General features: G+C 40.3%; 3 protein-coding genes across 7 annotated transcripts in view; 1 reads left to right on the top strand and 2 right to left on the bottom strand.

Moving 5' to 3' along the window:
- Positions 1–14,623, bottom strand: part of arap2 (ArfGAP with RhoGAP domain, ankyrin repeat and PH domain 2) — a 144,474-nt gene extending 129,851 nt beyond the window's left edge. Inside the window, exon 1 of one of the 3 annotated variants that reach the window (XR_011644971.1) lies at positions 1,195–1,343. The gene's annotated coding sequence lies outside the window, so the exon portion shown is untranslated. Of the gene's footprint in view, positions 1–1,194; positions 1,344–14,601 lie in introns of those variants that run through there. The other 2 variants (XM_034105732.2, XM_034105728.2) reach the window with 2 other exon arrangements.
- dthd1 (death domain containing 1) lies at positions 3,003–19,739 on the top strand. Of its 2 annotated transcripts, none has more exons than XM_034105733.1 (10): positions 3,003–3,626; positions 4,561–5,059; positions 6,249–6,579; positions 7,146–7,325; positions 7,529–7,791; positions 8,014–8,160; positions 14,617–14,906; positions 16,195–16,445; positions 16,537–16,594; positions 16,822–19,739. In XM_034105733.1, exons 1-10 carry the CDS (start codon positions 3,209–3,211, stop codon positions 17,127–17,129), a joined length of 2,745 nt encoding a protein of 914 aa, XP_033961624.1. In that variant the 5' UTR covers positions 3,003–3,208; the 3' UTR covers positions 17,130–19,739. The 2 variants fall into 2 exon arrangements, with proteins under 2 accessions (XP_033961624.1, XP_033961625.1); XM_034105734.1 differs by lacking the exon at positions 3,003–3,626 and adding an exon at positions 4,392–4,419.
- Positions 8,370–14,246, bottom strand: LOC117463487 (uncharacterized). Of its 2 annotated transcripts, XM_034105736.1 has the most exons (7): positions 13,833–14,246; positions 13,333–13,402; positions 13,084–13,246; positions 9,413–9,462; positions 9,162–9,287; positions 8,910–9,066; positions 8,370–8,796 (listed from the first exon to the last, which is right to left on the bottom strand). In XM_034105736.1, the coding sequence occupies exons 2-7, from the start codon at positions 13,365–13,367 to the stop codon at positions 8,605–8,607; spliced, it is 723 nt and encodes a 240-aa protein (XP_033961627.1). In that variant the 5' UTR covers positions 13,368–13,402; positions 13,833–14,246; the 3' UTR covers positions 8,370–8,604. The 2 variants fall into 2 exon arrangements, with proteins under 2 accessions (XP_033961627.1, XP_033961626.1); XM_034105735.1 differs by lacking the exon at positions 13,833–14,246 and having other exon boundaries at positions 13,333–13,667.
- Positions 19,740–25,383: the final 5,644 nt, after the last annotated feature.

Consider the following 25,383-nt stretch of genomic DNA (forward strand, 5'->3'; position numbering starts at 1 on the left):
AGTGCGGCTTGCATACGCCAACAGATATGGAATTAGATTGATAGTAGTATAAAAATGTGTTTATATACGTCTGTCTTTAATCAGAGCTGATGCAGATCTATGTTTTTAAACAAATATGTTCAAGACTACACTAAATGGCTTCGGACTAAAAGAAGTTTACTTTAATCTGAAATGCATTTAATGTATTACCTTGTATTTTCATTTGCAATGTGTCTGCGTTTTTTTTTTTAATCCGACCTATTAATTCAGACAATGTACTATGGATAGGTTTTTAGGTAATTTGGTTAGGTCGTGTTTTTAAGTTTATAAATGTTTCTGTGTGATGCAAAAACTCCCTCCAATTTTAGATATGTTAGTAATATGTATTGTAAAAACTCTGTTTAGTGTAGGAGCGCCTATTCTAAAGCTTTGGATAGATAATTAGGGGGGCATATTTTCACATATGTCAATTTGTCTCTTGATTTATACTAGTATGTTTTACTTTGGTGAATAAATAATTGAAATGATCTGAATTAAAGCTGTTCCTCAACAACACACTGTCTGAACGCATGGCTACCTGCACAGGAGAAGTATGAGCAGTTAGCTGGGGTAACACCCACTAGGCACACCCTTAGGTATGGTTAGAAAGTACATGAGTGAGTCATAGCATACACACCTACCTCATATTTCTGCACATCTCACAGCGAACTAACTTTGAACAAAGTTCAATTGGTGTCCCCTTCCTGGTTTGGGAAAACATACCTTGGTTCCCTGCTGAAATGTTATCTACTTAAATATTAAGTGGTGTTTTGAGGAGACAGTCACACAAAAGATAATGAAAGAATGCTATTATATTAAATTAAGTAGACAATACTCTTTCAAAAGCTGCCATTCTACAAGCTTTGCAGAGTGTTTACATTGAAATAACAAAGTAGTGCAACACTAGTGGTTACATGTGTGAGTGAGGTGTGTTTCTTTAGCCTGTGTTTACACTAAGGAAAAGAAAGGTATTAAAACGTTGTGAAAAGTACAAGTGGGAGTGACGCAGTTCATATTAGCTTACCGGCAAATAAGTCATACACATAAAGAGGCTAATTAAACGTAAGACCATTCACGTCAGATACTTGACCACTTTAGCCGAATTTTATCACAACAATTGAAGTCAGTGTGTTTACCCAACACGTTGATGTACGTCCGAGTGAGAGAAGAGCTTACCTGCAGGTTAAAAACAGGTGGAAACCTCAGGCATCATCCGCACACCTTTGCGCACTCGCCATGTCCAGCTTGTTTCACTCTGCTGACTGTCGCGAGCCCTCAGAACGTGCTCATCTGTTTCCGCGGTGTGTTCGGTAACACCACGCCCATCTCAGTGCAGGGCCAGTTGCAGAAGTACCTGAGCACTACTAAAACTCTAAAATAGTATTAAGCTTTAAATGGTTAATATTGTGGTCTCCTTTGTTTTACGTGAGTCTGTTTGTAAAACAAAACAAGTATGCTATTGTGTCACCTGAGAACAGCAAAGTGTTCAGCACTACTTCGGATGTTTCCTGGGAACACACGCATGTCCCAGCTTGATCTTGAAGGCCTCGGGCTATGTATTCAGCACAGGCAGGAATGCAGCAGGATGCCTGGCTCAGTTAATGAAGTGAGTCCTGGGAAAAAACAACACATGTAGTTACATTGTTTTCATCAATCATTGTTAATGCATGATATTATTCTGATGACGGTAGTTGAATTAATATAGTATTGAGGCAGATACTGTATGACATGGAAATGTGTATTTCATACATAGCATTTAATTGAACCAAAAACAATTATACTTTAGTTTAGATTACACAGCAAGGGAATTTATTGCTTAAACATTTTTGGCAAATAAACATTAGGTTTTGTTGTTTTTTTATTATAAAGTATCCCTAATCTTAGGCATAGTAATTCATTTATTTAAAAAACAAATGACAACCTAAGTATCAAGTTAATTTGTACTTCCAGTCATACCATTTCTCCAGAATAAAGTATGAACATTTGTTGATACCGTTGCTCGATCCCCTTGAAAATAAATATATTTGAAAATTTAGAAACGATAAGAACAATAGTTATAAGAAGTAATTATGTACAAATATGTGCATTTTACTACAGTGTAAAACAATGAATATGGAAAATATAAATACAAATGTAGTATATACCAACAACAATGAATATTAATAATGCTGAAAGATTATACCAATAAAAGGACAAATTGAGAAAATGCCTATGTCAAAGCATCAAGACCAATAGCAGGTGTATTGAACAGTTCGACCCCACTACCATTAATTAGGAATTTATGAACACATTTTTATATAAGGCTTTATTTCAAATATATTCAACATCTTCTCGTGTATTTCGTGTCCCTCGATTGTCCCAATAACTTCAAATCAGAAGGGATAAAATAAGTTATAAAGATACAGTTTGCAGCACTAGCCACACGATGGTGGCAGAGAGCTGCAGCTTCAAGGCAGAACAGGCCTTTCTCACTCAAAACATTGACATATTACAGAAATAAAAGCCCAGGATTAAACAATAAAATCAATGATGGCTAGCTGCTTCAGTATGTAAAACATATCTTTCATCAAACAAAAAAAGATATTTTACCAAAGATTTAATATATTTAAATGGTTTTTTTGTATGTATTGGCTTTCTACTAACTACTAAATATTTTAGCCATGTGACTCTACAACCTCATCGTCAACATGCTTTCAAAACAAGTAACATTTATGCCATTGGGCAACAGTTTTGGGGCTGAATTTAGAGAGATGACGTATTTATCTGTCGTTCAAGCAGTAAAATGAGTGACAGAAGAATAGACGAGAGGGATGAGATGCCTGGAGGACAGTACTCAGTCTTCCTGCAAATCTTTTGCTCTGTGGCTGCTCTTTTGTCCCTCCCTGCCACGCCTCCAGGAGTCGTCTTGGCAACATGTTTTACTGCTGGCAGCCATATAAATACGACTGAAAACTAGGAAAGCTGTACACAGTAACACACAAAATGCCAGGGACCGAGTGACCAAGGAGTTTTCTGCTTGAAATGTAAAAAGGAGGGAATAATGCCCTGTAGCTTTAGATTATTTTTTTATATATTATTCACCATCATTGTGTTGGACAAGAGAATTGTTTTTTCCGTGTGCAATTGGACTAAAAAAAGGGCACAAAACCAGCTGGATTAGCACATCTGACCCGTTGTTTTTCTTCTCAGCATGGATGCAAATCTGCATGTGGATAAACTGATGGATGAAGAAGAGTCCCGTCATGGCAGGAGGAGAAAGAACAGTCTCCTCAACATGTTGACAGAAACTTGTGGGGGGCTTGAAGCTGTCAGAAGCAGAAGAAAGCATAATGATGGCACTGTGTGTGGAAGTAAATCCATAGGAGAAGAACCAGGTAGAGGCGAAGGAGAGGAAATACAGAGCGGCAGTGAAGAAGGGATGCTCAGTCCTGCAGAAGATAAGGAGGATGATGAAGAGGAAAGACTGTGCAAGCAGAGAGTTCTGGGAGTAATGAGGGAGCTCGGTGTTTTTCATTCTGAGAGTGTGACAGCGTGGAGAGGTGTTCTCAGAGATTGTGCCAACAAGTCTCCGCCAAGGGACAGTGATCAGCAGGAAGCGTCCACAACAGGTACGTGAGTTGATCTGACTGGTGCGTGTCTCTAGAAAAGGCTTACTTTGATTGAAGAACAAAAGGAAGTAGTGGAAGTGGATGTCAGTGGAAGTTTAAACGTATAAGAAAAAGTTGAAATGTCAGAGGAAGTTTAATTGTAAGGATGACAAGTGTATGTTGAAGTTGAAACAGTTTCAGTTGACGTAAAATGTAAGTATGAGAATAAGTTGAAGTGAAAATGACAGTTAAAATATAAGTATGAAAATGTTTTGAAAAACTTAGAAAGACTGTAGTCTTTTTGCTGTCCACACAAATAATAGTTAAAGTATCTAGAATTGACTCTCGAAAATGCAGAAAACTGTAAAAGTTTAAAGTGGACCTATCATGCTATATTTGAATAATATATTGTAGGGCCATACCTATATAAAACATGTCTGCAAAGTTTTTTTTCAAAATACCAAACAGATCATGCATTTTAGCCGTGCCTCATTTCGCTCTATTTGCTCTTTTTTAGCCCTGTTTTTGCAAGGGCTGATTCTGTGAGAAATCTTCTTTGTTGCTTTTGTGGCAAACTACAGCGCCACCTACAGGCCTGGCATATGTACTACATCGTCTCCAGTGCTTTCGAACGGCAATGGCCGTGGCTGTCTCCTCCTGATAGGTGGAGAGTTGCCCATATAGGCGGAGCTCCTTGTTTCTGACGTCAGAGATATTTCAAATCTGGGTCAGTCTGTATCAGATCCGTTGCAGCCCCGTTTTTAGAGATTTGGGTAGGGAGGAAAAGAGAGAGGGTTGTGTTTTCTGACACTTGGTGAGTTCCCTGACACACCGGGGACACATATTCATATATAAAAGACGTACAAAAGTGCATTTTGCATGATAGGTCCCCTTTAACTTTGTTGATGTGATATACAACACATTTCCTCTGTTCTATCTGTTTGTTTTGTTTCAGATACACATTGGAAAGTCAAACCTTGTTCAGACTCCTTCACAGATATTTTTTTGAGTGTTTGGGAGGACATAGATGTCATTATGGACACACTGAACACAATTATAGCTAAACTGGATGGAGAAATCCTCAAATTATGTGCAGAGAATGCCTCAACTGTGGATGCAGAAGTTCAGGTGACCAGAAATATAAAAGAACCAGAGCCTCCTGAAGATGATCAAAATCACCTAAGCTCCTGTGATCCCCTTGAAGCTAACTCTGGGCATAAACAGGAGGATAGAAATGATCAAAATATAATGCCATCACAGGACACTGAGCAAACATCAGACAACAGACTCTGCAGTTCTGACCGCAATGATGTGAAAGAGACGCGGCAAGAATTAGTGGTCAAAAGTGATCAAGGGAGTGATACTGAGGACTGTCATTCTCAAGAAAGAAAGACAGATTTCCTGGAGGGGACAGAAAAGGCAAAAGAGGAAACAAATGAATGGATCACAGTAGGGTAAGTAGACATCATAATCATCATCTTTCCACCATCAACTAAGGGAGCAAACAGGAATGTGATTCTGAACATGATTCCATTCTTTCCCCTCATTTCCCCCGCTGATACAGAAGTAAACACTCTGCAGTGGCTCAACACCAGGTTCACACACATTGACCACATGGCATCCTTAGCAGGCTATTTCAGGTCATTGTCAGGTCAATGCCCGGATCTGTCCAAAAGCCAAACAAATCCAGAAATCCCGATCAGAGGGAGAGGCCAAGTCTGGAAGAAGCTGATATGAGAATGTGCATGCCACAGCATTTCAGAAATATTTAAGATGGTTGCACTTTTTACTAGAAATATACTTTATACTTTGAGTCACATTAAAGTCATATATATATATATATATATATATATATATATATAAGGAATGCGTGTGGTGCAGTGGGGTAGTGCATTGGTGTTCGGATCACAGGTTCAAACCCCACTGCAGTCAGCATGTCGTTGTGTCCCTGAGACACTTCACCCCAAATTACTCCTGTGGGGATTGCCCACAGTATTGAGTATGTAAGTCGCTTTGGATAAAAGTGTGTAAAAAAAAAAAATCGCAAAATAAAAAATAGGGCGGTGGTGGCGACGAAGTCGATAGGGACGTGGCTTAGCAACTGGAAGGTCACCAGTTCAATTCCCAGCAAGACCAAGTGCTACCTGAGTTCCCGACACTGATCCCCGGGCGCCATTCAAAATGGCAGCACACTGCTCCTAACACTAGGATGGGTGGCGAAGTCTATAGGGACTTGGCTTGGCAACTGGAAGGTCACCTGTTCAAGTCCCGGCAAGACCAAGTGCTACAGAGGTGTCCCTGAGCAAGGCACCGTTCCCCACACTGCTCCCCGGGCGCTGTTCAAAATGGCTGCCCACTGCTCCTAACACTAGGATGGGTCAAATGCAGAGAAACAATTTCCCCACGGGGATTAATAAAGTATATCAATCAATCAATCAATCAAATGCAGAGAAACAATTTCCCCACGGGGATTAATAAAGTATATCAAATCATCAAGTGACATGTAATGAATGCAGGGAGACAAATATGCAATTCTTGTTCTTCAGCGCATTATTTGTCAATGTTTACTGTACTTCAAAATGTCACCTGCACATCATCGGCATTGTATTTGTGTAAATATGTCTATTCTAAACTGATTTCCAGGCTCAGCGGTCAACAGGGAGACAGCCAATCAGATGTACCGGACACATGCTTCATCAGAGCACCTATGGGTGTGGCTGAGGTCCTGAGGTGTGAGGTGGCCGACACCCTGAGCTGCCTGATGGTGACGGGTTCAGAGGAGCTGGTCAGCAGAGTGATCAGGCTCAAAGTTCAGGAGGGAGCTAACGTACACTTCCCCGTGACTGTTGTTGTGCCTTTCTGCGCACGTTACCGCGGCAACTACAGGGATGTTGCAGTGAAGATAGTTGACAGGGAGAGGCGGGCAAGCTACGTCACTCCTGTAACCACAGAGGGCATGTATGGAGGTCACAGGGTAACTAAAAGAGATGCTGTGAACTAAAAAGTTATAATCCCTTTTTAACTATGTTACAGTATTTATGAGCGGTACATTTGTTATTGTTACTAATTAAGGTTGGTTTAAATAATACAATTATAACTACAGTTTATAAAAGGCACTTTTGAGTGGTCAACTTCAGAAAGAATTAGACGTGCCTTTCTTTAATTTATTTAAATAAAATGTCAAACATTAGGGGTGCTATTATAGAGCCTTGTGGTCCACCTAATATGATAGTACTTTGAATTTAGAATGATCAACCCAAACCCTTTGTGTTCTGTCTGCAAATGTTCTGAACCATCCTTTTGCATCTTTGCTGAAACCATTTCACTTTTCCAGCTGTAAAAAGAACATGACTTTAAGAGACCCCAAGGGAAATACAGCTCCACAATGTTGGTGGAAGCAATAATAACTTACATTGTTATAATTGTCCATGCCTTAAGCCAGACTGGATATCACGGGTAATATTGTTTTCTGTTAATAAATGATTGAACTACTGATAAAAAAAGATAACTCAATTTATTTTCTTTGTACCTGTTTGACAGGGCTCATTTGCAGATGTGAGGGTGTATTCCCTTGGACTGTTTGCAGTGGTGTCCTGTCTAAAAAGAGAAAATTACACAGTTACCACAAAAGGTTTGTCACTAAAGCTACCCATGGACCCGCGGATTTGCCTGAACTACCTCCCAGGAGCCTTCGCTGCTCCAGTTATAGCACAAACCATGGTACGGAGGTAACATTACTTTTAACACTAGCATATCATAACAACAAGCATTGGTTTATTCCACTGATTTGTTATGTATTGTGGGATGTTTGGGAGTACGTTTCAGATCAAGCCTTTCTTGGAAAAAACAATGTTCATACAGTATCACACATTGTCCAAAGTGCTGCTTAAATAACAATTATATAATTGTATAAACTTCCTCAGATCCAGCCAGTAGATGCTGTTCTTCTAGCTGCCGTCAAGACTAGGAGCGATGCCTACCACGCGGTGGTGTCTACAAGTCCGTTTCTCTACCTCACCCACCCATCCTCTAAGCCCCTGAGAAGACCCCTCACTCTCATCCTTCCCTGTCCCCCAAACACTGAAAAGAAAAGGCAGACAAGGGGACAAGAAGAGGAGCAAGACCCCCAAATGTGGCCTGTCAGTGGTTCTCCATCATGGGATCAACCTGCTTCCCACAGAAGGAGGCGAGTTAAGCGTGTCTTCGTCATGAGATGTGGCTAAAAAAGGGCGACCAGAGATGAATAATTGATACAAATTCCTCAAAGTTGAATTGATGGTCATGTAATCAACTTGAGTAAAGAGATAGCCATATAAGTATGTCAAGTGCTCAGTGCAACTTGAACTGCCTCCCTGATGAGTTAGGTCTTGTTAAAAATATAATTGTTTCTTTTTAATGTTTTTGTCAGAGCCTCTGGGAAGTCTAAAGAGATGTCAAACGAGCCGCCGATTGTTCTGGGTTCAAGAGACAAACAGTGGAGCATCCTGGATAAAGTCACAGTCAGGAACCAGCTAAATGGGCTGGTGTCTTTTGAGCTGACGGAGCACGTTGACAGGTTTGAAATCATTATTCGTACAAAGCTAAATGGATTAGGAGAATGACACCAGAGAAGATTAGTTTAGAGTCTAGAATCCAAAGGGATATACAGCATCTGGAACAAATACTTTATTCAAGAAATATACACATAATAATAGAACAAACAAAACACACAAAATTAAAATGAGAGATTGTTTTTTATTACAGTTTTTTGGTAACAGAGCTCAGTCATAGATTATAAGTTTACGGACCACATAGCACTTTGTGGATAAATATTATAATGGAAGACTCAATCCTAGAACAAGAGAGCCACTGCAGGGACGCAGGAGAAAAGGTATATTTTTCTGATCTCATTAGAAGCCTCATTGCAGTGCTTTGGAGCCAGTCGGAAGCAGTACAAAAATGATTGAGTTGCGTTAAATCAGATATAAAACCAGGATGATCTTCTTTGTGATCGCAGTAGTCAGTGGAGATTTTGTTGTACTTTCCAACCTAAACAGATCACAGCAAAAACTGCAAAATGAGGCAGAAACATCCACAGAAAGACTACAGAGAGTGCAGATAAGCCCAGAGTCAGACTGGAAGGAGGACGCTTATTTGTAGCATCATTTTTGTCAGATCCACTGCTGATTTGTCCATCCAGTAAAAGATAAACCTGTCAAACAAACAATATTATATATATATTAAAATAAAAAAATTTGATTATCCTAAATAATACATCAGTTGTGTTTGGATGCCAGAAGACTGTAATAATCTTCCATCTCTTACCACATCTCTTTGTTCCCTTGCCTTGCTGATAAAGCTGATCAACCATAGTTGATTTGACGGATTGTAGGTTTTTAGCTTGTTGCTCTTGTTCCCTATGCGTAGGGTAAGAACGTGTTTGCTTGACGCACCACAAATAAGGATGTAATAAATCCTGTACCTGACCACAGAAAAGGGAACACTGTCAGACATCACAGATTAATAGAAGTGAAAGCAAAACAGTTTTCATTTCATTGTAATCATTTCATTTTGTACCTTCTTGCTAAGATGCAGTTAACAGAGTCCAGGTGTGTCTGCTTCTCAGGACACCGGACTATAAGCTTGTAATGATGTTGAGTTAATTGCAGTGTTGTTTTCATCATATCAAGGAGGCTGTTGAAACTACATCACAAATAGAGGCCATTAAGCAACATTTCATAAAGACAAGGTTGGACATTTGGCAAAAAAATGAATGCATATTATTTGTTTTTGATCATAATGATGAATAATTGTATATCTCCCCTCACCTTTCAGTGAAAAACAGCCTTTTCAGTTTTCGTTTCACCACAGACTTAGCCTGTAATGTGCAACAAAAAAAACATTAGTAAACTATTATCATGATATGACAGGAAATTGGAATACTTTCACATTAATTTCACAAAATCAGTCTCAAAATGAAAGAGACACAAAACAAGTAAAAAGACACACACAAGGAGGGGGAAAACAACCACAGACAAAAGTCAACTAAAAAAACAATTACGCAGTGACACAAAACAACGACACAGACATCAAATAACCACCGTGAATTGTGTTTCCAATTCAAAAACCCAAAAATAAATACATTTTAAAAAACGAGATTAAACAACTCTTAAAAGCCCTGTCACACTATCCCGAAATTGACACCCGATGGACACACGATAAAGGAAATGTTCAAATTCGGCTGTGATCGTAGCAACATCGGGCCATTCGTGAGGGCATCTAAGCCATCGTATGACCGCCGGTGGAGTTTCTCAGGCTCCGGTGTTCCGGTTTAACTGGTTCCCCGATCAACTGGTTGACAGATGTGGAGGGGTGGCCTTCGACTGAAATACACATTTCGATCGCTTCTTCTGTCGTTTACATGAATCTTTTGGTATATTTGGCTGGATAGGAACACTTTGATGCACATTCAGTACCAGTGTGTGAGGTTGTGGTTACGATGGCGATATCCGGACGCGAACAGCGAGGACTACAAAAAGAAAAACGAGTTGACTGGGGATGTCTGTTCAAAACATTGCGAGCTCCAATAAATCATTTAAACCAGCTATTGTTGGCAGACTTATTACTGAATATCGTTCTTAATGTGATACCAAGTCCATCTGAGACCTGTGTATACATTCAGACAGCCTCCAAGTGAAGCACACGTTGTTTACTCAGAGTTTGAAAGCAGCGTGGAGAAGTTTTCAGCTGTGATAAACTGTGATCCTCTCAGGTAAACTGTGATTCGCCCAGGGGAAAATGGGATCCGCCCAGATTAAACTGTGTTACATCTTCTGTGGCTATCTACCAGCGATCATGTTGAATATGAAAGACACACACATACATCCCTTATAAAAACGGCATTCTGCAGCACTCATCCAGATAACATGTGACTGTTAACTCGTTTTGCAAAGATAGCAGCAGAAATGTCATTGCTGCATGTGCAGGGATATTTAGACTTTAAAATGCTGATGGGTCATTAATCTTGGTCTCGGCAAACAATATTAGGAATCTTCTATTCAAACATGAAAATAACAAAAAAGTTAATGCTGGACTCAAACCCGAGTCCCAACAGCAAAAGTCACTCCAGCCCTGCACGTTATGAGTGCGCCACGGATCAACACGATACCTCACAGAGAATCAAAAATAAAATAACAGTGTTCAAAACACTCACGTCAATTACATTACATGACATTGAATTTACCTGACACGTTTATCTAAAGCGACTTACAATAAGTGCATAAGACCAAGAAGATACAAACTTGAAGAAAACAGAATCAGTACATCAGGTTTCATAGAGCCAAACATTTAAAGTGCTACTCAATTGGCTTTAGATAAGCCATTCCTTTATTAGTATACAAGTGCTTTGTTAATAATTCTAACGTCAATAAATCCTTTACAAACTATTCGTGTTGTCAGTCTTACATTTGTATCATATATCGTTATTAATATGATGTCGAGTCGATTTGATACCCGTTTATACTTGTATAAACTAGGATATCTGATCTCGGTGGGTCTTAATGAGGCTTGATACAGACCTCAGTCAGTATACTATATTATGTATATTATGGCTTAAAGTGTACATACATTCGCTCACATTATAAATGATGGTCGGGTTGCATTTTTCTGGAACTTTTTAACAAGGTTAATCTAAAATATTCTAGTGTGGTGGTTCGATCCGTGGCGCACTCATAACGTGCAGGGCTGGAGTGACTTTTGCTGTTGGGACTCTGGTTTGAGTCCAGCATGAACTTTTTTGTTATTTTCATGTCGATGGACACTGAATATTATGTAGTTTGAATAGAAGGTTCCTAATATTGTTTGCCGAGACCAAGATTAATGACCCATCAGCATTTTAAAGTCTAAATATCCCTGCACATGCAGCAATGACATTTCTGCTGCTATCTTTGCAAAACGAGTTAACAGTCACATGTTATCTGGATGAGTGCTGCAGAATGCCGTTTTTATAAGGGATGTATGTGTGTGTCTTTCATATTCAACATGATCGCTGGTAGATAGCCACAGAAGATGTAACACAGTTTAATCTGGGCGGATCCCATTTTCCCTGGGCGAATCACAGTTTACCTGAGAGGATCACAGTTTAACACAGCTGAAAACTTCTCCACGCTGCTTTCAAACTCTGAGTAAACAACGCACGCTTCACTGGGAGGCTGTCTGAAGGTATACACAGGTATCAGGTGGACTTGGTATCACATTAAGAACGATATTCAGTAATAAGTCTGCCAACAATAGCTGGTTTAAATGATTTATTGGAGCTCGCAATGTTTTGAACAGACATCCCCATGTCAACTCGTTTTTCTTTTTGTAGTCCTCGCTGTTCGCGTCCGGATATCGCCATCGTAACCACAACCTCACACACTGGTACTGAATGTGCATCAAAGTGTTCCTATCCAGCCAAATATACCAAAAGATTTATGTAAACGACAGAAGAAGCGATCGAAATGTGTATTTCAGTCGAAGGCCACGCCTCCACATCTGTCAACCAGTTGATCGGGGAACCAGTTAAACCGGAACACCGGCAGCAACTTCGTGAGCGGCAACTTCGTAAGGCACTCGAGGGCATCTTGTTAAATCGTGTCATCTTCGTGTTATCATCGGTGCATTCACATTCACTCTGATCGGGGCGAATGCCCGATGGCACCGTGGATAACAAGATGCCCTCACGATGGCCTTACGAAGGGCAAAATTGACACACGAATTCAACACGAAAATGAACCTTCGCAAGGTCCTTCGGCAATTTTTTGGCATGCCAAAGATTTTGCCTCCGCTCACGAAGTTGCTGCCGGAGCCTGAGAAACTCCGCCAGCGGTCATACGATGGCTTGAGATGCCCTCACGAATGGCCCGATGTTGCTACGATCACAGCCGAATTTGAACATTTCCTTTATCGTGTGTCCATCGGGTTGTTTTATTGCACAACAAAATCATGTAAATATATTATGTAAATAACCCAATTTGTGTTCTGTGAAACTAAAAAGGATATAATATATTATTTTGAAGGACAGTTGACAGGAAATTGTTGTTGTTATGGAAACAACATTACGGAGAAAACGTAATATTTTCTACATATAAAGACGGATAAAGTAAAGAACAAAGTCTGAAGATATCAGTACAGTATCATAGTACTGTAACATAATTGTTTTTGGTACTTTCATTGCAGTTGTATGTCTTAAATGTAATGTGAATGTTGCCTTCGTGTGTGGTTCGGGGCCATCTTCGTGCGAAATTCACAATTCCATATTCGTGTGTCCATCGGGTGTCAATTTCGGGACAGTGTGACAGGGCCTTTAGTCTGTGTGTTTTGCTCCTTTGAAGGAGAGGTGGGGGCTTTTGCATGTCTGTGCCAGGCGGTCTTACAATCCCCCCATGAGTCACATGGTGCATGATTTGATGTTTTCCTCATAAGATTACAAGAACAGTTCAAGTTGTAGGTTTCTTACAACATGTGTTTTGTGTCGAAGGCCCATGAGCCCCAGGAGTGTGTTTGACAGCCGCTGCAGGTAGGCAGGGTTCTGGCCCGACGTCACATCCACATACACACTCCCACCAGTGACCGTCATCAGGAGGCCCCCGGCCACATAGAGAAAGTAGCAAACATTGTCCCTGACCACAGAAAGACAGTTAAGGAGGGTTGATTTACATATGTGAGTGTTATTGTTTATGTTTGAAGCCCTGTGAAAAATCCTTACTTGTGGACAATAAGCTCTGTTGGACACTTTAACATGAAGAGGTTTGATGCGAGACTCCACAGGAACAAATCTATAGGAAACATGTGTATGCAAAGATAACAGTAACATTTTAGAATGGTTTCAGATGCATTTTGTTTAATACATATAAGATATTTGAGGTTACAGCTATGTGATTTTATTCCAAATGTATATTTGTATAGCTATGTTTAGTGGAGAGAGATAGGGGCCAGATTTAGCTTGAAGCTATTAACACATACAATAACAGAGAAGCACTAAACAAACTAGACGTATCCAGTAATATAAAAGCAGTACTTCACAAACCATGAAACAGAACATCTAGATAATTAGCGACAGTGTTTCCATTCCACCTCCTTAGCCCTACTTTGCTATAGTTGCTAATCCCCCTAACTTGTAAACATCACACATGCAATCATCACATTATTTCTTAACTTGCCCTGTTTAAAATAAACTCAAATACATTGACAAGAAGAAGAACTCACCACTCAAGCAACTTCTGTTCCACTTCTTCAGGGTTTTACACTTCTCATTTACACACAGTGTAGGTGCGGCATGACACAAAGTGAAATGGAGAACAATACAGCTAACATGACTTCGAAAAGCTTTGCTTCACACAAAGGGTTTAAGTCAGAAAGTCAGTATGGATAAAAGGGGGGTTACATATTTTGAATACCAGGCTTTCACATTTCTATCAGAAGGTAAGAACATGGTGGAAATGTAAATTATCTTTCAAGAATTCATAAACAACAAGAATTTGAAGGTATTTAGTTGTGTTTCTTCAGTTTCTATGAAATGATGTGAATTTATTTTGGATTTATCTTACAGTTTTAAAAAATGATTGTGAAACACTTTTGGATAACTGTCATTAGCATGTGAAAAGGTAATGCTGTCAGTTAACCATCACATTCGATTACCAGGCCATAAATCACAGCATGGTTAATAAAGTAAATATAAAAAACAGTAAAGTTTAAAACAAAAGTGAAATGCTGGCGTCTCTTCTGCCATTTTTAAAGATTTAACAGTAAATATATTTAGTGTTTTTCAGTCCAGTTTAGATAAATGCAATTACGAATATTCTACTATAGTGATATACTGTGAACTGCTCCTATACTACAGTTCTCATTATTGCTTTCCTCTTTCTTATCTTCAACAGACTTCTACAGTATGTAATAAGAATGTTTTATTCTATCTTAAGTATATTAAGTCTGTATTAGCAATAATCTCATATCTCCTCTGAGCTTAACGCCTTACCTCCCCCTGCCTCAGACTGCTGGTGGTGCGTCTCCTGTCTCCCCTGCAGCCTCTCCACCTCTCCTCCCTGGCAGAGGAGCTGGAGGAGTCGGTCTGCTGCCATGCGGTCACTGTCGTCCTCCAGCGAAGACAGGATGAGCCGCACGACCTCCTGGTGGCTGTCCTCCCCAACAGAGACCTCAGCTGGGAGACGTCCAAACTGCGAGCCCAGGGATACAGCGTGCTGTCGGAGACATCGGAGGAGATCTCCATGTGTGAGGGAGACCAGCTCCTCCTGCGCTTCAGCGGCAACATCACTTCCTCAGGTAGGGTGTGAGGATAAACTAGAGGCATGATGAAAAGATGCATGCACACTAATGAGAAAGGCTCTCAAGTCGTAAGAAAAGAATGTGCAATATATTAAAAAGAAAAGCACAAATAAATTCTTATAGGACTACAGTCACTTTCTCAACTTTCTCCTGATTGTTGTTAGTCTGAAGACCTTTTAAGGATTGTATTTTATTAATGGTGATAATGTGCTGGTGGATGGATAATACCATTGGTAGAGGCATTTATTAATCCTTATACCTTTGGACATTTTGGGCTTTTCCTATAGCACCATCATTGGGTCAAAATCATTGAAAAAAATATATATATCAGGACTTCAATGTCTCATCAACTCTTAATGACAGTATTGTAATGGAAACTTCTGTGTAGCAATGCAGTGGGAGTCACCGACTCAGGAAGGAGACAGGGTAGAGCAGGAGCTTTGATGTCAAACACTGGAGGTTTATTTGGAGTTACGGCCGGAGGATTCACATCACAATCACAGCACGGTCTGACTGCACGGGTGGTTGCCACGTCAATTCTGGAGCGCCTCTCTCTTGCTAGCCCATTTAACTGGTTTCAAAAGAGAGTAATCAACATGTTTTGATAAGATAGCTTTAGACAGTTTGGGCACACTGAGTTACTTGCGTCCGCCACTTATGGCCTCCAATATGTCATACCCTGGAGTCCACAAACAACAAAGAAGGAAGTGTCCCAGTGCACCCACAACAAAGACCATCTGTGACCTAGTATTGACCGGTCACAGAATGGGAACAATAACATTATTGGCTGAAGCAGCCTATGTCCTTAAAGGACAGGAACAATAACATTATTGGCTGAAGCAGCCTGTGTCCTTAAAGGACATAAATAGACGTCAAGGTTGGTCCTGTATGTCACATCTAGGAGTCTGAGATAATTATTTCCCTAACAAGTATATCAGCATTTAGCTCAAGCACAGAGCAGCTGTAGATCCTTTTCGGTTTCAAATGTTGTTAGCTTTTGAAATTTCATTAATTACATTTTATTTATATTATCAGAAGAACCTTTTCTTACCGAGCTACGGAAGAACATACTTTGTTGTTTTTTTTGTAAAAAGTTACATTTTTCCCTCCATGTCCCTTCTCTATGCATATGTTGTTATATTAAGTGAATGCATTTTTGTTTGCAGGCAGCCAGCAGAATGCATGAAATCACCACTCATGTATGTTTGTTTTAATGTTATCACTTGAAGACCATGAATTTCTGTTCAGAATGTTGAAGATTTTGTGTGTTCTTGTTTTACAAAAGGAACTCAAAACGAAGGACATGATGTCCCAAACGAGCGAATCACCTTCCACAGTCAGCAGAAGAATCACCTCATGGTGCGTCTGACAGAAGTGGACCCGTTTGGGAACTACAGCTCCCCCCACTACAAGGGCACAGCAATGTTCTACAAGGTCACCAGAGTTCAGCTGGAGTGGCGAGGTGATAAACCGGTCGCCATGGACACAAAGCTCCTTGGAGACCCCGTCTGTAAGCTGTCTCTGACTTTACCCAAGGTGCAGAAACATTCCTAAGGAATCATACATTAGAAAAGCAGTTTAAGACGTTCACAATAAAAGACTAACATTTTATTCTGTTGCATCGCAGAAAGTGAGAACCATTAATCGACCAATCACAGCCAGGGTGAGGTTACGCGAGGACACAGGTGGGTGAAAGGTTTTGGTGTACTTTACTTGAGTTTTTTCCCTTTTCCCCACTTTATACTTATACCCAATAACAATTTAGAATTGTCAAAGCTTTTGTTAGTGAATTTGAATTAAGATGTATACATTTGTATTTTGTATTGATATATCTTTGTTCAGTGTGTTGAATAAATATGATCTCCACGATATGTCTGTGCCCTTAACAACAAAATACTGACCCCACCACCAGACTCCCTGTCAGACTCTCTTCTCCTCTGGCTGTCGGGGGAGCTTTCAGAGGAGGAGGTCTCTCTGCTGGTGGTCTCCCTGCGTCTCCGTCGAAGCGCCGCTCAGCTGGTGAAGCTGCGGGCCGGGGATAGCCTCTCCACCCAGGCCTTCCACCTCCTGGCCATGTGGAGGAGGGGGCTGCCTGCTGCCACCCACCATCCCAAAGCCTCTCAGCTCGCCCACTGTCTCGCCAAGAGCGGCAGGCCGGACCTGGCCAGGGAGCTGCTGCTGCGCCAGGCCGCCGTCCCCAGCCAGGGATCACTGGAATAGATGAGAAAGTAGAAATCACACTGTATGATTGTTGTCAAGAGCATCTGGGCCTGCCAAGTGTGAAGGTGGCAGTATTCTGTGTATCCACTAGAGGTCAGCATCGTACTGTGAGTGTATGTGCTGATTGTGCTCCCTTCCAGATTTGTGTCGATTATTTTTGAGGCATGAGTAAGTTCACAGAGTGCATTTAGAGGCCTGAAGACTTCATGTTAAACAGTTAAAAAGCAAAAAAGCTTATTGTATACCTCAAATTAGAATAGAAAATGATATTTGTCTGCTTACCTCAATTGACAATTGTCTAATTTTTGTCTTGTGACCAAACCCCCGTCTGGGTTAAGTGGTGCTGGTTATATTTCTAAGCATTGTGACACGTGACACTTATTAGCATATTAGTGATAGGCAATACAACTTACCTCATATCTTGTGTTTTAATGCAATTAATCTCTGGATACGAGCAGGAAGATGTATCTGTACTACTTGATTCAGAATGTAATGCTATTTGAATACATTATTAAATTTGAAAGGTATTACTTTTCTTGAAGTTACCTAAGCTGTAGCTGATACTTTAACACACTCTTAATGTTAGCTTGTATTCCTACAACTTTTCTAAGCTTATTTGTTCGTAGATTTTTCTTTTTCTCATAAGCATTCTCTGCAGCGTCTTCACAAACTCACTTCATTACGTAGTTTATCTCCTCAGACAGGTAGGTGATTCACACGAGCAGTCATCCATCTCTTCTCTGTGTAAACAGTTGCTGGCACCGAGCGGCGACCTATTTTTAGCTCCATGACACGAGTCGTCTTTAAGGCTTGACAGTGTCTGTTTATGATTGATTGGACAACAACAGCTTGTTTCTCAGCCTAAGAAGGTGCATCTACTGTATGTTTGGATACGAGTTGGAAAAAACATGGCAGATATATGAATGATTTATAACTGTTTGAAAATTCTTCTTTAAAACAAAAAATCTGATATGCATACACATCCTTTGCATATTTGTAAATGTGCATTCTAAAAATTGGTTATTTAGTAACATGTTTGAAGTTTTTGAACATCACATGGTCTTTACTGTCATGTTGGTATAAAGAAAAAATGTCTTTGAGCTGTTTAGATTTGAGGCCTAAAAGCTTGTGAGAAATGACAGAACGTCTATTTTATATTTCTATATCTTCTCCTGTTAAACCTGATCTGATAACAAAGATTGTGTGAAATGATTCAGCCAATAACAGGACCTTGAGGTGAGATGAATTCATCACCCATTAAGTTTCACATATTAATTGTATCTTTGGTTGAAGTCCGTTTTATGCAGCGCGACAATCAATCCCTTGTACAACTATATTGTGGGTAGCAGAAGTATGGTCTTTCCTTTTTAATGACGCTCGCAAGGGTTTTTCTTTTTCATCCATCTCCAGAGCCTCTCGCTCCAGCTGTGTGACATTATGCAGGCTCTGAGCTGGAGCATGGGGGTAATGATAGATGCCATGAGCCCAGGTGGGGGGTAGGTGGCTTCCCGTGGATAACACCCAGTGCTGCACACGAAGGGGGGCGCGCTTAATGAAGTACGGAATGGTAACAGGTGTGGCCGATAGTCGCTCCTGCTACTTTCTGTCGCGTCCCATCGTGAACATTTTCCTTTATATCTTGCCCTTCGATTGTTCCTCAGCTGCACACATATTGAACTATACGACTCATATTTCTCTTTCAAACGCTTTACAATTCCTTTGCCATTATACCCACTTTTCTCTCCCTTCAGTGTGGACATGTGAGTCATCTCTAGCAGGAGGGTTTTGGAGCCTTGAGTGTGTGCCAGAGGGGGGTATCATTAGTCTGGCAGAGGGCCATACAACACACACACACACACACATTGAGGAGCATGCAAGAGGTAAATGTCACAGAGGGGGCTCCTACAGCGCTGGGAAATCGTTTCCCCCTCTCATTTAGTTTCCCTTCTGTCCCCTGCTACATTATTGAAAAGGCCACGCAGCAAGGCATGCTGGGAGGTTGCCCATCGTTGCCCATGAGGTGAAGAATTCCCATGGTGTGGCAGCATAAAGAGATTCTGATTAAAACCTCATCACTCGTTTCATCATTCTCTTCCTCCTTCAGAGCGCTTCTTCTTTAAGGAATCCTCACTTCCTCAGTTTCAGTTGTCGAGGTAGGACGCGATTGAGGTGCAAAAACAACCGTGAATGAACATAATATGCACTGTCAGGGCTCATCCTGCGAGTTATTAGACCGTATAATTCACATCTGGGGGAAACTTTTGTATCACATCAAAACCTCAAATGTGTTAAATTGGCAGCATAAGAGTTGTGAAAGCGGAAGGCAATAGTTATACGAGTGTATCTGTGAGTTGTTTGGCTGATTATTTTATGATTCACGGCTGCTGTTTTCACCCAGGCAATCATACACACCTACTGCTTCACAGTAGACTCATTTAGATCCAAGCACAGCCAGGTTCTCATAAAGATTAGATGTTCAGATACATTGTTAAATGCTTATTGGTTCCAGTCTCTGAACAACACAGTGAAGTTATGAACATGAAACAATCTTAATTAAACTAACAGTGCAAATTAACTTCTTCTTTCAACTTGTGTTCTTCCTAAATGACTCTAGACTCATTAAAGATATTGTTTTGGGAAAGGCTCTTTTGCATGATTTGCTTTCTTGCTAGTTAGATAAGAATATGAATGCCCCTCTTGTGTGTTGGGTAAATATGAAGCTACAGCTAGCAGCCAGCTAATTTAGCTAGGACCCAGACTGGAAACAGAGCAAGACAGCTAGCTAGTCTATGTCCAAATGTAACGTGTGAACCCAGCACATGCAAAGCTTGATTATTAACACATAAAAAGTGTAAAAGAAACACATTAGGGGAGAGTGGTAAGTTGAGCCATTTTTTAGTTATGCTGTCCTCTAAGCAAGAACAAATTACACATAGTAAAAATGAAAACACACACCTATAATTCAGGATGTCTCCTATCAATGGCAATGATAATAATTATTATTTGATTAAGGGCAGTGAAAATATTACTTCTTAAAAGTGTAGGGGTAAGTTGATCCAGGTCAGGGGGTACATTTAACCACAGTTCAAACCTGGGCATACCTACAGCAAATCTTAAAGGTAACTATAAACAATAAATAACAAACCAAATACAAGTTTAGTTTTTTAAATATTTGTAATATAAATTTCGATTGAATTGATTGATTTTTTTTAACATGTTAAAATGAAAAGTAATCATAAAAATGGTGATACCATTTCATACATCTTACCAATCAAACACAGGGTAAATTCAACTTTAAATGTAGCCTACAATGAGCTCTTATTATCAACTTGGCCTACTTTCATTCATTTCTCCATTGAAAAACTGGCTCAACTTACCCCAAGGCCCATGGTTCACTTTACCCCATAGCCACCATTTTAGAAAAAATAGCCTAGCATTAAAATTCAGAGTCATCTTTAGCTTAATGGTTTAATACACTGCCAAGACATCAACATATACAATATGTGTTTAAACCTGGATACTTTTTTTTGTACATGACAGCCGATATAGCTGACATCTAGAAAATGTACTTTGACAACCAAAAAACGTTTTTTTGTAGAAATGTTTACTTACCAGACCACAATGAGTATCTCTCTTTCACAGGCAATGAGAAATGGGTGGAGCTTGCATCATTTCTGGTCACTTGATTACAACTATAAGGTGTTGCCTGGTTACAGGGGGTGGTTCAACTTACCCCCTTCTCCCCTACTAGTTTTTGGTTCTCTATGGTTACTTCCTGTTTCCTTTGTTTACAGTTGTTATGCTAGCTAGCTTGCTGCTGGCAATATCTTCCTATTCACTGAACAAACATTTTCAAAAGTTGTTGTTGTTATTTTTATCCGAATGGACATACATTTCAAAATGTACCCTGGAAAACACTAGTGTTACAGCACCATGAGGTCCCGAGGGCGAGGGAGGTCACTGTGCGGTTTTGAACCCGTTGATGGGTGAACAATTGAGACAGCTCCTGTGTGGCTGCACGCTCATACAAAAACAAGATGGACCAAGTCTCAGGGGTGATCCTCTGACTCACAACTTTGCCTGACTCCAGCCCACCATATCTCTGAGTGTGTGTGTGTGTGTGTGTGTGTGTGTGTGTGTGTGTGTGTGTGTGTGTGTGTGTGTGTGTGTGTGTGTGTGTGTGTGTGTGTGTGTGTGTGTGTGTGTGTGTGTGTGTGTGTGTGTGGGGGGGGGGGGGGGGGGGGGGTGATGAAGGGGTAGAGAGAGGGAGCTCTCAGGTGTACTGCTCATTGGTCCGTGACAAACTCTTCATTTGTACCTCAGTGGCAGACAGGGCAGTTGGGTGTCAGTGGCCTGAACGGACCTGAATGCCCGTCGTGAAGAGGTGTAGCGATAAAAGCAAGTAGAAACAGATTTAGCGAATAAACGATGTGGCATGTGACTTCAACGTCCAAAAAATGTTCTTCATCATTTTCCAGAGATGTGATCCCATTAATAATGTGATTCAGACCGTAAATGTCATATTTTCTGGCTGGTGTTTTTATATAAACAATGGATCACATGACTTGCTCATATAAATGATACAATAATATATATATATATATATATATATATATAAGGAAGGCTACAGCTACCCAGCACCAAACAGTGTATAGACTAAGTTAGCAGCTCGATAGAACATTTGCTTAAGAGGTTTAAGTTAGTTAGCTAACAAACAGACTTTTGACATATTGCACTGCAAACTCTGCAATATGTGATTTGACTACTCAAGCAGAGCCATCTTTTTCCAAATAGAAACTAATCAGAAAACTGCTCATGCTGCAGCATATCACAAAAGACTGAATGGGCCTGAGTATCAGAGTTGGCCCAAGATAGAAAGGATCTTTGAGGATTCTGTTCACTTCCAGGCTTGTTGGATGCAGTTTTTGAAGATAAGCCAGTGCTTTTCCGATTGGATTTCTGATTGGCCACTGTGTCGACCTCTTTGAGCCAAATTCCTGTTGGGTTGTTGTCAACTTTCCTTTTGATAAGAAGCTTGCAAAGCTGGCAGCCCCATGCATACAGTACACACACACTTAAAAGACATTTTGTCCTAGGGTTCAAAATCCTGCAGCAGTATGCAGCTGCAGTGTTGTGCAATGGCCAATGGATTCAAAGACATTATCACACAGATGCTATTCCAGCAACACCCATGTCCTTGCAGACCATTTTTTACGGAATTAAATTGGTTTTGTTTACTCTGGAAATCTTTCAAAAATAGTGTGAGATGTTGTTAGACGGAGCAGGATGAAAGAGGTGAAAAAAGGTTGGGATGACGGAAAGAGAAACGGATGGAGCGGCAGCCGGGGTGAAGAGGTGCGAGAGGAGTGATAGAAAGGCAAACAAACAGGGTGGGGAGGGGGTGATAAAAGGAGCACAGCGGACGAGAAGGTGTGACATGATGGGAGAGGGTGGGGGAGAGAAGGTGTTGCAACAGTGTGTCCATTGGTGTGTGAAACCAGCCTGACATCTGGAGTGTGTGTTTGTGTGTATAAAAGTGTGATCGCGAGGCGGGGAGAGTCATGGAGACTGGCTCCATTTCTTCTTCACACACAAACACTTCTGGTTTGGGTGTGAAAATCTTTTAGGAGTGAGAGGGTCACGAAGAGGGCATGGCTTGGCCCCTCATGACAGTCTTGTTTCACACATAAAAAGCATTGTGCATACAAACCCACATAACATATCCACTTTTCTTTTTGTCGCTGCTTTTAATTGAAGTATTCATATCTTAGACTGCACTGTAACTTTTATCCATGGATTTTTTCTTTTAATGTTTATTTTATTAGCTTTTCTTTTTAATGACTGATTTTAAATGCCATTTTCTTAATGTCTTTCATTTTTTGTAAAGCACTTTGAATTGCCTTGTGTTGAAAAGTGCTATATAAATAGACTTGCCTTGCCTTTATCTAAGGTGAGTTTAAAATGTTCCCATTTCTTAACTTAAGGTACTTTTTTTGCATTATCCAGACTAGAGTTAACATAATAATAATCCAAAAGGAGAAAAGGTCAGGCACTAGCGTTAGGTGTGGGGTTATTTAACCTTTACATATAGATGTAAATGTCAATTCTAATGTGTTCAAGTACATCACAATTATCCAAGAGCGTAGGTGCTACTTGGAAGCAATGCCATCAACACAACACAGACCTATGTACACCTTTTACGTTGATATGGAGCATTTTCTAAGCAAGCAGTCCTTATTTACTCAGCCAGTGAACACATTCTAATTTTAGCTTCATTTTGGTCTCCACCACTTCCTCAGTCTCTTCCTCTACTGAATGTGTTACTATGTCTAATTGATTACTTAACGTACAACTATTTTTAAGGGGGAGGGGCGTTTTACGTAAAAATTTACATTTTGTGATTGAAAAGATCGCGAAACCTAAATGTCAAAGTTCCAGACCTCCGAAACTTAAACAACTAACTAAAAGAGGCTATCGCATCCTGATTGGACACAAATAAGATTTGAAAGACTGAAAGTAGATGATAGATCTTGGTTTTTGCGATGTTCCACAACTTCCTCTAATGTTCATACTGCTTATTCTCTTTATCAATTTGACCGTAGTTAGATATCGCAATGCAGATAACTCTAGCATCCAAAGTACCATGCCATTGTTCCGAAACCACTACAATCATCAATATCTCCCATCGGACCGAAAGCCCATTCATCTGAAAGCCTGTTGTCCACAAATAAACGGCCATTGTTCTAAAAGATCAATTGCTAAAACATAACACTCTCTTCAAGAGCCTTGATTTTCATGTAGGATCTTACTTTAAAGTTTTGCTTAGATCTGCAAATATGCTGCTGATATTGCGTCTGTAGATACATTTAAGACATGCACACACATTAAAAATCCTTGAAGTGTATTGTGTGTTTACTGTTATTGTGGAGCTCACCCTGGTGGCACTACGATTCACATCCTATTGTGACAGGAGAGAGAGGAGAAAATGACAAAAGGATGAGAACACAATCACGATGCCACACTTCTCCCAGCAGACCATCACTCACTGATTTTTTCTTTCTTCTACTCACAAAAGACCTGAGGCAATAATGTGGCTTCTTGGTCACGGGGCAATATATCCAAACAACAACACAGGTTTGACCATGTTTAGAAAAGCTATATTCTCAATGTGGCGCCAAATGGGGGGAAATTGTTTGAACAGGCAAGAAGTAGTGGGTCCATGAAAAATATGGACAACTTTCACTAAAGTGTGATGGCTGTGACTTCCTATTATCAATCACTGTAGTTAAAGCTCATTAAGACATCTAGTTTCAAACCACTTGTAAGAGCTTTGACGTTAAGTGCACTAGAGGAAAGGAGAGGATATGTTCTCTTACTTACAAGTCTCCAAAACTTGGTGACCTTTGCCTCATCTTCAATTCTTTCCATGACCCCCTCCATCCTACAAAAAGACAGATACAAACTGTCAAACTCTATGGGAAAACAGAATTGACAATGTCCTTGGTATCACACACATCCTGTTGAGAAATGCTTGTTAAATTCAGCCACCACTTTTTCCAGGATTAGCTTATTTTACATTGCGTGTCAGAGTGTAAATTCTAGCATTTATCAACTGTCCAAAGACTTACTTTGGCTATGGCATCAATAACGCAATAATAGACACCATTTTGTTTTTAACTTGCAAATTCAGTTTACTAAAATTCAACAGTTCTTTTGGCAGCAACACTTTTCCACAGCTTAAACAGCAGATTTAAGCTTGCAAGAGCAAGCCAATATCAAATTTATATAAAAATCATATCCCCCCTAACACTTTAGAGTCTACTTTAAGTTTCCAAGTTCGACCCCTGCTCTATGGCTGAGTAGAATGTTATGCAGCCAATCATATTTGAGCAGCACCCTGAGTTCATCCTGGGTTCTCTCTGCCCGGGGCGCTGGTTTCATATGGCCATTTACATTACATGAGCATCTTGTTAGTCTCTCCTCTGAGAGCCAGCAGTCTGTCTGGTCAGCTGACCTCCATCTGACCTCTGACCTCTACCCGCTGGCCGCCTCTTGCCACAGCGGTTGCAAAGGCAACTATTCACAGTGAGTGTGGCTGATAGACACATGGAGGTTTATCTGCAGCGGTTGTGTTTTACAGAGGAAATGCACAGAGTATCGCTTCAAATCATCATTTAAACATTTCTCACTTTTCTCAGCTAAACTAGAAAGCAATAACTTTGCAATCATTTTATTATACAGGCTGTGACTTAAT

Source organism: Pseudochaenichthys georgianus, chromosome 18, assembly GCF_902827115.2.
Source record: "Pseudochaenichthys georgianus chromosome 18, fPseGeo1.2, whole genome shotgun sequence".
Classification (NCBI taxonomy): domain Eukaryota; kingdom Metazoa; phylum Chordata; class Actinopteri; order Perciformes; family Channichthyidae; genus Pseudochaenichthys; species Pseudochaenichthys georgianus.

Excerpts from the sequence above, each read along its gene's own strand:
- dthd1 (XM_034105733.1), top strand. The coding sequence starts at position 3,209 with ATGGATGCAAATCTGCATGTGGATAAACTGATGGATGAAGAAGAGTCC. Across the intron at positions 3,627-4,560 it reads GCAGGAAGCGTCCACAACAG|ATACACATTGGAAAGTCAAA; the intron begins GTACGTGAGTTG and ends GTTTTGTTTCAG. Across the intron at positions 14,907-16,194 it reads CGGCAACATCACTTCCTCAG|GAACTCAAAACGAAGGACAT; the intron begins GTAGGGTGTGAG and ends GTTTTACAAAAG.
- LOC117463487 (XM_034105735.1), bottom strand. The coding sequence starts at position 13,415 with ATGTTTCCTATAGATTTGTTCCTGTGGAGTCTCGCATCAAACCTCTTC. Across the intron at positions 13,247-13,332 it reads ACAGAGCTTATTGTCCACAA|GGACAATGTTTGCTACTTTC; the intron begins GTAAGGATTTTT and ends TTCTGTGGTCAG. Across the intron at positions 8,797-8,909 it reads CAAGGGAACAAAGAGATGTG|GTTTATCTTTTACTGGATGG; the intron begins GTAAGAGATGGA and ends TTTGTTTGACAG.